This window comes from Mixophyes fleayi, chromosome 10 (assembly GCF_038048845.1).
Source record: "Mixophyes fleayi isolate aMixFle1 chromosome 10, aMixFle1.hap1, whole genome shotgun sequence".
In the NCBI taxonomy this organism is placed as follows: domain Eukaryota; kingdom Metazoa; phylum Chordata; class Amphibia; order Anura; family Limnodynastidae; genus Mixophyes; species Mixophyes fleayi.
The window spans coordinates 39,562,581-39,576,056 of record NC_134411.1 but is presented as its reverse complement, the minus strand read 5'-3'; the positions used below and the strand labels follow the sequence as shown (position 1 = coordinate 39,576,056).

The window sequence follows — 13,476 nt, the reverse complement described above, 5'->3', positions numbered from 1 at the left end:
GCCTACTAACACATCCTTCCAAAATTCCTTTCATGGAAACATACCTGACTTTGTTTAATCAGTTTAACTATTATGAAACATTTAGGCACAATCGTATTTGATCAGTCTGCCAGAGCAGCATATGAGCATCTCACCGCACTGTTTCATCTTCCCCTGACCTCATGAGATGCAAACTACAGATCTCTCTGTTTATAATATATTACATATATATGTGTACGGTGTGTTTCAAAAAATGCATTTACAGTAATTCTTATAATAAATGGCTTTCCAGGTGTGATCAAGGTGAAATGATTTAAACATCTGCATCAAAACCCTTATTTTGTAACAATTGTGTAAGAGCTCTTAATGTGCCCAGTGGCTGGGGGTGGTTTGAATTAATAATAGTGCAGGGAGGGTTGGCAATGAGATTAGTACAGTGGGGGTTGACAATGGCATAAGTGAAGGGGAGATCTATTCCAAGGGTTTGCTGGTGATATGCTAAGTGCAAATTAGGTAGGATTGGTGATATTATCAGTGCAATGGCTCCCCAAAGCAGCCTGATATTAAATCAAAAGCACGTTTAATAATTAGTCCTCCCATCAACCAACCCGGACAGTAAATTAATGTCATTCACATTTAATAAAAAGACCAATTTCCTTCCCAAACAACCCCAACAATAAATTAATAGTATTTACATTTAATAAATAAACCTATTTCCTCACAAACATTAAATAATTAGCATTCACTTGAGATATATCTATCCTTCACCCCAAACTCAGCCACACATTAAATTAAAATCACCCAAGCATTAAATGAATAGTGCCATCATCCCACTCTTAGGTCCGCCATAATCCCACTATTAAATTAAATATCCCCACCCTTCACCCCACCAATAAAATAAAAGTTCCCACTCTCAACCTACTATGAAATTAATATATCACACCCCATCCACATCACATAAAATACCCCCCTTCTCCTTACACTTACAGTCATGGCCAAATGTTTTGAGAATGACACAAGTATTGGATTTTGCTGCTTCAGTGTTTTTACAACTTTTTGTCAGATGTTGCAATGGGATACTGAAGTAACATTACAAGCATTTCATAAGTGTCAAAGGCTCTTATTGACAATTACATTAAGTTTATGTAAAGAGTCAATATGTGCAGTGTTGACCTTTCTTTTTGAAGACCTCTGCAATTCGCCTTACATGCTGTCAATCAACTTCTGGGTCACATACTGACTGATGGCCGCACATTCTTGCCTAATCAATGCTTAGAGTTTGTCAGAATTGGTGGATTTGTGTTTGTCCAACCACCTTTTGAGGATTAACCACAAGTTCTCAAGGGGATTAAGGTCTGGGGAGTGTCCTGGCCATGGACACAAAATGTCAATGTTTTGATCCCTGAGCCACTTAATTATCACTTTTGCCTTATGGCAAGGTGCTCCATCATGCTGGAAAAGGCATTGTTCATCACCAAACTGTTCTAGGATGGTTTGGAGAAGCTGCGCTTGGAGGATATTTTGGTACCATTCTTTATTCATGGCTGTATTCTTAGGCAAAATTGTGAGTGAGCCCACTCATTTGGCAACTCCACACATGAATGGTCTCAGGATGCTTTAATGTTGGTATGATACAGAACTGATGGTAGCGCTCAGCTTTCCTTCTCTGGACAAATAATCTGAAAGGGGATTCATCAGAAAAAATGACTTTTCCCCAGTCCTCAGTAGTCCAATCCCTGTACCTTTTGCAGAATATTAGTCTTTCCCTGATGTTTTTCCTAGAGAGAAGTGGTTTCTTTTCTGGCCTTCTTGACACCAGGCCATCCTCCAAAAGTCTTCACCTCACTGTGCGTGCAGATGCACTCCCACCTGCCTGCTGCCATTCCTGAGCAAGCTCTGCACTGGTGGTGCCCAGATCCCACAGCAGAATTGACTTTAAGAGACTGTCATGGAGCTTGGGGCAGAGGCGCATGCAGGGAGGGTTTCTGGGTCACCAGAAACCCCCTCCCTCCGCTAACGAAGTGCCCCACATAGCGGCACTGTACTATACAGCAGCCGCGGCACTATCAAAGAAGCTTCCTTGACAGCGCTGCGGCTGCTGTATAGTACAGTGCTGCCGAAACGGAGCTGCTGCGTATTGGGCGGGCACATGCGCAGCAGCTCTCTCGCTTTTTTCTTTTTTTTTTTTTTTAGTTGGGGGGGGGGGGAAATCCTGCCCTGAAGCCTACTTCACAACTATTGAACCTCTCTCTTTGATGTTCTTGATGATCCGATAAATGGTTGATTAAGGTGCAATATTACTAGCAGCAATATCCTTGCCTGTGAAGCCCTTTTTGTGCAAAGCAATGATGACTGCACATGTTTCCTTGCAGGTAACAATGGTTAACAGAGGAAGAACAATGATTCCAAGCACCACCCTCCTTTTCAAGTTTCCAGTCTGTTATTCTAACTCAACCAACATGACATAGTGGTCTCTAACCTTTCCTTTTGTGGCAGGGTTGAAATGCAGTGGACATTTTGTTTTTGGGATAAAGATCATTGTCATGACACAAAGGGACTTTGAAATTAATTGCAATTCATCTGATCACTATTCATGACATTCTGGAGTATATGCATATTGCCATCTTAAAAACTGAGGCAGCAGACAAATAATATTTGTGTCATTCTCAAAACTATTGGCCATGACTGTACATGTTCAACAAAGTGATCTAAGAATGGAACCAGTGCAAGATAGAAGGCAGGCAATGGGATAAATGCAAAACCGCTATAATATCACCAGAGCTGGATTAAGGCTCCAGGGGAAACTTAAGACAGGGGGGTTAACATTTTAGATAAATACACAGGCAATACAGAGAGCACTACTGTTAGGTGCAGGCAGTTCTGCCTGCACAAGCAGCACTGTGTGAAGCGGTATATACCTCTCAACTGTCCTTGCAGTCGAACCAAATCCTGACTAAGCGAGACAGTCACCCAAATTCAGGACTGCAACACCAGATTCAGGACAGTTGGCAGACTATCCTGCTCTCTCCTATCTGTTCTTGTCACTTTCACCACCAGCGGCTGCTGGTTTCTTTAGATCAGTTGCTGCTTTTCTGGATCCTGCAATGTTGGGGGCTCTATTTGGAAAAAAAATGGGTACATGAAATTTAGAATACTCCAACCAGCCCTGGCATTAAATCAATAGCACCCACATTCAATAATTAGTCATCCTTCTAGCCCAAACATTAAAATAATAGTACTCACATTTGATAAATAAAGCTATTTCCCTCCAATCAGCCCTGACAATAAATTAATAACATTTATGTTTAATAAATATAACCATTTCCCACAACCATCCCTGGCATTAAATAGTTCATTTTCACATTTAATAAATAGACCTTCTACCCAATCTCAGCCCCATATTCATTTAATAGTCCTAAAACACCCAGCATTAAATTAAATGTCCTGTCACCTTAAATAAATAGGCACCAATATTAAATTAAATATTTAATTGATAGAGGTTGCAATAGTCTTGACTAATGCAACCGCCTGCTATCTGGCATCCCTGACAGCCATATATCCACACTTCAATCCATCCTAAATGCTGCTGCAACACTGATCTTCCTCTCTCACAGCTCCACATCTGCTGCACCACTTTGCAAATCCCTTCACAGGCTCACTATGTCCTCCAGAATCAAATTGAAAATAGTCATTCTTACCTACAAAACCCTCAACAACACCACCACCTGCATACATCTCAAATCTGTTATCAAAATACTCTTCCTCCCGCCCTCTTAGATCTACCTCTCCCGCCCTCTTAGATCTACCTCTCCCGCCCTCTTAGATCTACCTCTGACCTGCTCCTTGTCTCACCTCTGGTAACCATCTCACTCCCGCCTACAAGATTTCTCCCCTGCTGCTCCCCACTTATGGAATTCCCTACCACGCTCTATCACACTTTCCCTCAGCCTTCAAATCTTTAGAAGCTCTTTGAACCCCATCTCTTTTTTAGAGGTGACCCTATCCTCGATATCACTATTCACACTAATGCACCCTCACAACTATCCCAATCTCCACTCTAAGCCACACTAGCTCCTCTTGTTTCAGCTGTACCCTCTCCCACTTAGAATGTAAGATCTCTAATGAGCAGGGTCCTATATACCCTTTGTCTTCATGTCTACATTTATTTCACCAATATAAATAAGAATGAAGGAGTTGTGGTTCAAAATGTGAACTCTGTGAACATTATTATTTTAGTCTATGCACCATGATGGTGAGTCTTACAAACACCTTTTTTTTATTCAAAGAGATACTGCAATAGGTGTAATTACTGAAAGAATTGCCATATTTTATTATTATTGAGAGAGAAATATTTTTATTTTTTAAAAACATCTTTTTTTTGCAGTACGATGTCTCCCTGTGAAATCTTTATGTTAAACATTAAACCATTGAGAAATGTTACTTACATTACCATAGCTAGATGGTTGGCTGTTAAATTATTGCAAATATATGAAACTGCAGATTACACTGAAGGACAAATGCCGGCAAAAATAAACAATTAAAATGCTTAATTATTTTTACATTTTGTTGAATTGTCAGCATCTCTGGTCTAAGTGGAGTTGTTAGTCGCTTTCAGTAAAATCACATGTGGAGCAATTACTTCCCAAACCCTATTTACCATTTTATAAAATATAAACTATAATACTATTTAGTCTGTCTTAATCCAAATAATAAATACAAAAAAACTTTCTTCTTGATCCAATGTACTTAAATTGGGGAAAAAACTTTGGAAAATTCAAATAAAAATTATCTGCCTGGTCACAACGAATGACAGATCAGTTGTAAATGGGTTCACAATTTTGCTATATTTTTTATGGGGATTCTTCAATGCTTTTTTTTGTCCCTCCGATTTTGACTTCATCACATCCAGAAAGGGACCAGCAGTGTGGGCAAACGTGGAAGGGGGGGCACGCACAGGGCGTTCAAATAAAGAGTGTTGGTGGAGGGAGTACATAGATATCTAATGGCTATAATATTTGCTTCTGCTACCTGTTTTACTGGGTAACTTTATTTTGTTAGTGTTGCCATTTTATATAATTATGTATTCAATTTCTATTTTAATGTGAAAAAAGGGGGAGGCTCTCATACAGACACATAAACCCCTTTGAAGTGTATAGGAAGGGGGGCAGCACTTGTGGGCTCTAACTCCTTGGGGATTTTAATACGAAGGGCGAGGGGGGTGGGGGTGATGGGTTCAAATTTAGTGCCCCCTTCTTATATGTAATAGAGGGGAGGTCCGATATCCCTGCTGGGTACGGGTTCCCCTGCTGGCTGTGAAAAATGGCAGCTTGGGAGGGAGAGAGAGAAAGGGATCCCCTCTCCCTCACTCTTAGCACCATGTAGCCACTTCTAACTGACTCCAGAGCTGGGCAGCAGTGCCCCTTGCTCCAGAGAGTGGGAACTCTGTCAAGTACCCGGGCCGGCGGTCTGGCAATGACCGCCAGGCCCGTGTCAAGTGACTGACATCCAGAGTTCACTATAAGCTCCGGAGGCCACCTAACAAGAGGAGCCGGCATCTGGTGTGTAACAACGTGGCCACTCTTCTGCTGCGAGAACTAACATGGCTGCAGACATGAGGTGGGGGGTTAAACGTGTTATGGATAGCTGGTGGTTCGGGGGGCATCCATGAAGCAGGAGGGTGGGTATCTGAGTGGGATATATCAGCAATAAGTTAATGGGGGTTGAAAACTGCAGCTCTATTTAGTGGAAAGGGGACTGGGATGCTGGGCTGCAGGTATGGACGGAGGGAGAATGGAGGGGGTTGGAGTTGCGACAGGGGAGAGAAGGAGAGATGTAGGGAAGGTAAAGACAGCAATTTTGGGCAGCACAGTGGCTAAGTGGTTAGCACTTCTGCCTTACAGCATTGAGATCATGAGTTCAATTCGCAACTATGACGTTATCTGTGAGGAGTTTGCATGTTCTCCCCGTGTTTGCATGGGTTTCCTCCAGGGGCTCCAGTTTCCTCCCACACTCCAAAAACATACTGGTAGGTTAATTAGCTGCTAACAATTTGACCCTAGTCTGTGTCTGTGTCTGTCTGTGTTAAGGAATTTAGATTGTAAGTCCTAATGGGGCAGGGACTGATGTAAGTGATCCCACAAATGAAGAGGAAGTTTCTACTCTCTTCTCATCTTCCTACTCTACCTCCTGTCCTCTTGATCCCATTCCCTCACAAATGGGTATGTCCCTGTCTCCTGTGCTCATTCCCCCTCTAACTAAAATCTGTAATCTATCTCTTTCTACTGGTATTTTTCCATCTATATTCAAGCATGCAGTGATTACTCCCATTTTAAAAAAAAAAGAATTCTGACCCTAACTCTCTCATAAATTACCGCCCCATCTCCCAGCTCCCATGCCCCTCCAAGCTTCTCGAGAGAATTGCCTACACACGCCTCACACACTTTCTTACAGCAAACAACTTATTGGATCCTCTTCAGTCAGGCTTTCGCTCTCAACACTTCACAGAGACGGCGCTGACCAAAGTTGTCAATGATTTGATCACAGCAAAAAATAATAACCAATACTCTCTTCTAATTCTCCTAGATCTCTCTGCTGCATTTGACACTGTTGACCACTCTCTCCTCATACAAACGCTGCAATCCCTAGGTCTTGAAGGCACTGTCCTATCCTGGTTCTCATCCTACCTATCTAATCGCTCTTTCAGTGTTAATTTCTCTGGATCCACCTCTGCTTCGCTTCCTTTATCAGTTGGAGTTCCACAAGGCTCAGTCCTAGGTCCTCTGCTATTCTCTATCTACACCACTTCTCTTGGAAAACTAATAAGCTCCTTTGGATTTCAGTATCATCTCTATGCAGATGATACACAAATTTATCTATCCTCTCCTGATCTTTCCCCATCTGTGTTGTCTCGCGTTACTGACTGTCTTTCTGCCATTTCATCTTGGATGTCTTCTCGCCAACTCAAACTCAATCTTTCAAAAACTGAATTAATAATATTCCCACCCAAGAACAGAAGCTTCCTGCCTGACATTTCTATTTCTGTCGATAACATGACCATAAATCCCACCCCGCAAGCTCGTTGCTTAGGTGTAATCCTTGATTCACAACTGTCGTTTATTCCCCACATCAACTCTATATCTAAATCATGTTACATACACCTAAAGAACATTTCCAGAATACGCACATATCTGACAGAAGACACCGCAAAAACATTAATTCATGCACTCATCATCTCCCGCATCGACTATTGCAATTCCCTCCTTACTGGTCTTCCCAAAGGCAGACTTGAACCCCTACAATCTATTTTGCACGCAGCGGCTAGACTGATTTTCCTTACAAACCGTTATTCCTCTGCTGAGCCACTCTGTCAGTCTCTACATTGGCTGCCTGTATTTCAACGAATCCAATATAAAATTCTTCTACTAACATACAAGGCCATCAACAAAATTGCACCGACATACATTTCCTCACTTGTCTCGAAATATCTCCCTACTCGACACCTCCGTTCTGCACAAGATCTACGTCTCTCCTCCACTCTCATCACATCCTCCCATTCTCGGTTACAGGATTTTTTCCGGGCTGCACCTACTTTGTGGAATTCCCTCCCTCGCACAGTAAGACTTTCCTCTAGTCTTCAAACCTTCAAGCGTTCACTGAAAACCCACCTCTTCAGACAAGGTTATGATATTCCTCAACCATCATCTTAATTTCCCTAGATTACCCTATTGCCATCCTCTACACTGCTAACGAAAGACAACAACCTTCTGACCAACATTGCAACACACACAGCCCACTCAGTACTTTTACCTTTGCAGTCTGGCTGGTCCATTGTGCAATATGATGTAGCACATGCCCTTGTGTTTCTAACTCCCATTGTCCTATAGATTGTAAGCTTTCGAGCAGGGTTCTCTTACCTCTCTGTCTGTATGTATTACCCAGTATTGTCTTATTAATGTTTGTTCCCAATTGTAACGCGCTACGGAATTTGCTGGCGCTATATAAATAAATGTTGATGATGATGATGATGATGAGTGAGTTCTCTGTACAGCGCTGCATAATTAGTGGCGCTATATAAATAAATGGTGATGATGATGATTTCCCAGAAATAGGGCACATGCATATGTACCTTTGCAGACTTGCGCAATTCTGGCTCTTATACCTGCATGGAGAGGAGGGCTGGGGGGAGCAAGGGTTCTACAAATTCAGAGTCCAGTACATAAATGTCTGCGCAAATGCAGCTCATGCAGACCACTGTTAATGCCTTCCCCATTCTCAATCAGTCCTATTCTAAAGCAATATTTTGTCACCTGTCGCAGTCCTGTTCTGTGATATTGGTGCCTGTAACCAGGACTATGTGTTTTTATTTGTCTTCCATTCTTTTTACTTCAGCTACTTATACATTATTTAAGTGCTTCCATTTCAACAAACATATGATTGGACAATTTCCTGTTTTTTCTTTTCACAGACCTTATCCTCAATATTACAAAAATCTAATAACTTTTCTGTTTGCGATTGAGAAATTTACCAATTCTTATCTTTTACCTAATATAACACTTGGATATCATGTATATGACTCATGTAATGATGAGAATAAGGCAATAAAAAGTGTATTACAGATATTATCAGGACCAGGACGGACGGTGCCTAATTATTCCTGTGCAGAAAGAGGCAAGGTGATTGGTTTTATTGGAGATCACCATTCAGTGACGACTGTACCAATGGCCAAATTATTAGGAGTATATCCATATTCACATGTAAGCAAGACATAATTTTCCTAAAATAATTGACTATAATGTTATAAATCATAATGAATATTTCCTCTTCGGACTCCCTGGTACCCCTGACCAATGGGTTAGTTCCCTATTCAGTTGAGCATAGACTGGAAAGAAAACACCTGAGCCTATATAATGTCACTACTCCTCTTTCAAAAAGACTTGTTTCCTGTCTTGTTCAGCTGAGTAGGCAGTGCCTGTAGTGTGTAAGTGAAGTGCAGAGAGTGTGTTTGTTATTTTAGCACATGATAGCTACCCATTTACCTGGGATTGGATCAAGAGGGCATTGGGGTCACCCCACAGTCAGTTGCTACCCAGGGCAGTAGGTTAGCTTCCCAGGACCACTACATTCAGCTGTTGACCATGAAGATCAGGGACATTTCTTACAGTTTTAAGCAGATACTGCATGACAGGGCAAGACCAGTGCGTCATAAGGAAGCACCAGACAAATACTTTTAGCTTTTGCACCGGAGTAAAAGGTGCAACATCTGGATAGCAGCTACAAGACCAATAGAGTGCGATACAAGAGGAATAGACCTCAAAGCCAAAGTAAGCCACACTATTAATATGTAATTCTATAATAATGAATATTCAGATCCTTTATGAGTGGATTGTATACCTCAAGCTTTGAACGACACATGCCACTGTATCAATTTAGAGAGTTACAACATTACAGGATGATTTCTTTTTGGATGGTCATCGTAAATATTAGTATTTTTTGCAGACAATGCTATTAAGGATCTTAGAAAAAAAAGAATGGGGGCAGCCAAAAAGAATTCAGTTGAACCCTAAATGGCTTGAAAGAAGAAGACAAAATGAACACCATTTAACAAGATATTCCCTCATGATGAATTCCACACACTCTGCCCATTCTACCCACCTTCTCCTACACTCCCCATTTCACCATAAATTTATTCTCTCCAGTAAATGAAGATGAAGTCTCTGCACACTTCTCATCATCTCAACCTACAACCTGTCCCCTCAACCTATTGCCTCCCAACTTCTCCATTCCATCTCCCCCACTTCATGGCCACCTTTAGCACAGCTCATCAACTTGCACATTTTCATCCTGCTTTAGTCATGCGCTCATCTTACCAATTCTAAAAAAAAATCTCGATACAGCCTCTCTCTCCAGCTACCACCCTATTTCTCTCCTTTCCGTTACCTCCAATCCACTTGAGCAATTGGTGTATAGCCGCCTGTCTCACTTTCTCTTCTCTCACTCTATTCTCCACTCTCTGCAAAGAGGCTTCTGCTGCCAACATTACACAAAGTCTTCGGTCACAAAAGTGATCAAAGTCTAAAAGTCTCCTTGCCATACTCATTATCCTGGACATCTCTGTTGCTTTTGACATCACCCTCTTCACCTACACACCCTTCACTCTGTGTCCTTCATGACACAGCTCCTTCCTGGTTCACTTCCTACATATCGAACCACTCTTTTAGTGTTTCTATCCCTAGCACATTCTCCTCTCCACTCCAAGTATCTGTTGGGGTTCCACAAGGTTCTGTTCTTGGCCCTTGACTTTTTCATAGTATACCTCTCCTCTTGGGGAACTAAATCTCATGGCCACTCGTGCGGCATAAACTCATAGAACAGGTAGAAGAGGTCTTCACCTTTAGCAGCCGCCTTTCTCGTAGAGACTGGTTATGCTCACAGGTACTCAGATGCCCCCAGGTCTTATGCTCAGAGTATTATGAGTTTATGCTAACACAGCAGCACACAGGTACACAGGTACAGGAGGTAGCACACAGAGTCGCGGCAGGCCAGAGATCAGAGGACTGGACAGAGCACAAGAGAGTATGTCAGGTAGAGGCAAAAGGGTCAAGGGCACAGGTTCAGGATCCAGGGATAGGCGATAGGTCAGGGTCACTAGCAGAGGTTCAGAATCCGGGTACAGGCAAAGGTCATACACAGGTAATCAATCTAAGGTTTACAACAACAAACACAGGAACTGGAGCAGGCAGCAGTACTGGAACAGAACGCTATAACCGGCAGTGAGGCTCAGTCCTCACTGCCTTAAATAGTACAAAGAGCCAATCAGAACAGAGCCTTACAAGCATCCACAGGAGTAGCCTAATTGATTAGATTGCTAGTGGCCAATGAAGCTAAAGGTACCCAACTAGTAGTAATCAGCTAGGTGGCAGCATAATAAATTACTGGCATACAGCCAGTAAAAAAGGTCACAGGATCCCCCTTAATCAGCCACTATTCATACAACCCCTGTGCGCATACGCCCAGCTATCTGACAGCTGGCCGGGCGTTGCAACAGGTAAATGCAGGCGTCCTGGTTGTTGCCTAGGCAACTGGGACGTCTGGACCGGAAGTGACGTCCCGGTCGTCATAACGACGGCCGGGACTCCAGAAATCAGGGGCGGGGAGTCGCGGCAGCGCCCGCGGCCGCGGCTCCTGACACTAATTAGCCTATTTACCTCTAGTACCACCTCTACACTGTCACCCAAATCTATAACAGAAATATCAAATATAGTGCAAAATTGCACTGGTGAAAAATGTGAAATCAAGTGATAAAAAACATTATAACCAGATATAACAAAGTTAAAAAATATAATAAATAGTTTCTTCGAAAGGACGTGTTCTCTCTTCTTATGGTGTATATTTTTATTTCTTCCTCCCGTATTAACATGTAAAAAAAGAATAAAATACAAAACATAATGTACAACCTGTATATATGCTGCACATAAATCACAATGTGATTTGGAAGTAACTTTCACCTCAAAGAGAAGCTCTCTCTAAATCATCCAAAACTGAGACTTTGAGCTGGATATTTAGATAATATTTTTTCTCACAGTGTAAACAACATTAAAACAATTTTTCTTTTATACCCAATACTGATTAGACCTCTAATATATTTTAGGCCTTATTAGACCTCTAATATATGTCTTGGGTAATATATAAAAAATATAGGTAATGCAGATTTGAAATAAAAACTTGTCCTTTATTTCCAGACTTGGATTCAGGCACTTCAAACATAGTGCGATATCCAATCCCCCTGAGGGTATATACTTATCCCATGCAGATGGAACATAGAGCGTATAGAAACTGACAAGTGTCTGCAGACAGTAGTATTAAACGGCCAGCAGGACATACTCTCTGGCTCACAGATGGGGATAGCTGCGCATCCACACCTGTGAGTGAGCGCAATTTTGCACTATATTTTGTTATTTCTGTTATTTTGGTGCATACTGTAGGGTGGTATTAATATAGAGCATTCTGCTGCAGGTGTTTGGGGCACAGGTGAATTTAGATTTTATTTTATTTTTGCAGTCACCCAAATCTGTATCTCTTCCCCTGACTTTGCCCCTTCTTGTGTATCCAACAGTGTTTCTGTTATATCCACATGGATGTCCCAATGAAATCTGAAGCTCAAAATGTTCAAAACAGAATTTCCTCTTCGCTGATCCACCACCTCCCCAGGGGCGCAGGCAAGGGGGGTTTCTGGGTCTGCAGAAACCCCTCCCCTCCGCTAAAAAAGTGCCCTACATAGCGGCACTGTACTATACTGCAGCCGCGGCGCTGTCAAAGAAGCGTCCGCGACGGACGCTTCTTTGACAGCGCCGCGGCTGCTGTATAGTACAGTGCTGTCGAAACAGAGCTGCTGCGCATGCTCGCGGTTTTTTTTTTGGGCGGAGGGGAAACCCCCTTAAAAATCCTCTGTGTGCCCCTGCTCCCCTCAAATTTTCCTCCCTGTCAATAACACCTTATTCCTCACATCCAGACTCCAACCCAGTCCTGTCGACTCCACCTTGGATAGAAACATTGCCAGATTATGCTCTTTTTTACCCAAAATGCACCCAAACACTTCCATCCTCTCATCATCTCCCGTCTTGACTACTGCAACCTCCTGTAGTGTGGCATCCCCCTACCACAGTGTTGGCTAACCTGTGACACTCCAGGTGTTGTGAAACTACAAGTAGCAGCATACCCTTCCAGCAATAAGCTGCTATATATTGGCAAAGCATGCTGTGACTTGTAGTTTCACAACACCTGGAGTGTCACAGGTTAGACAACACTGCCCTACCTCATGCATCCCCACTTCAATCCAATTCAAATACTGCTGCAAGACTGATCTTCCTTTCTCCTCACTAAACATCTTCTGCACCACTTTCAATTCATTACACTGGCTCCCACTGTCATCCAAAATGTAATTCAAATTACTCACCTTAATCTACAAAGCCCTAAACAAAACCACCCCTTCATACATCTCAAATATCATATCAAAATACTATTCCTCTCACCCTCTCAAATCTACCTCTGACCTGCAACTTTCTCATCTCATAACCACCTCTGACTCAAACCTACAAGACTTCTCCCATGCTGTTCCCCACTTATGGAATTCCCTACTAAGCCCAGTTATGCTTTCCCATAGTTTTCAAATCTTTAGACGGTTTCTTAAAACTTAATTCTTTATTAGAGCTTATCTTATCCCTGATTATACTGCTTACACTAATGCACCCTCACAATTGTTCCAATCGCCACTCTGAGCCAAACTCGCTCCTCTTGGTTCACCTGTGCCCTTGTCAGGTTTGCACACGAACAAGTGAGAGAGATCCTGCTGTCTTAACTGGGATTGGCTAAACTCCCCTAGAGGTGCGGAGTCTAACAGGGTGGAAGGTATTCACCAGGGAATCCTGCAAGGGACTTTGGGCTTAGCGGCTCCCACCCTGCAGGTGGCGGCCCTCTAGGGAAGTTCCCAATGTAACAGAT

General features: G+C 42.4%; 1 protein-coding gene across 1 annotated transcript in view; it reads left to right on the top strand.

The window, feature by feature from the left end:
* The first annotated feature begins 5,578 nt into the window (after positions 1-5,578).
* LOC142104174 (vomeronasal type-2 receptor 26-like) overlaps positions 5,579-13,476 on the top strand; it is a 53,225-nt gene continuing 45,327 nt past the window's right edge. The window contains exons 1-2 of the mRNA XM_075188698.1: positions 5,579-5,595; positions 8,444-8,732. Of these exons, the coding sequence (XP_075044799.1) occupies positions 5,579-5,595; positions 8,444-8,732 (306 nt within the window). The remainder of the gene's footprint in view (positions 5,596-8,443; positions 8,733-13,476) is intronic.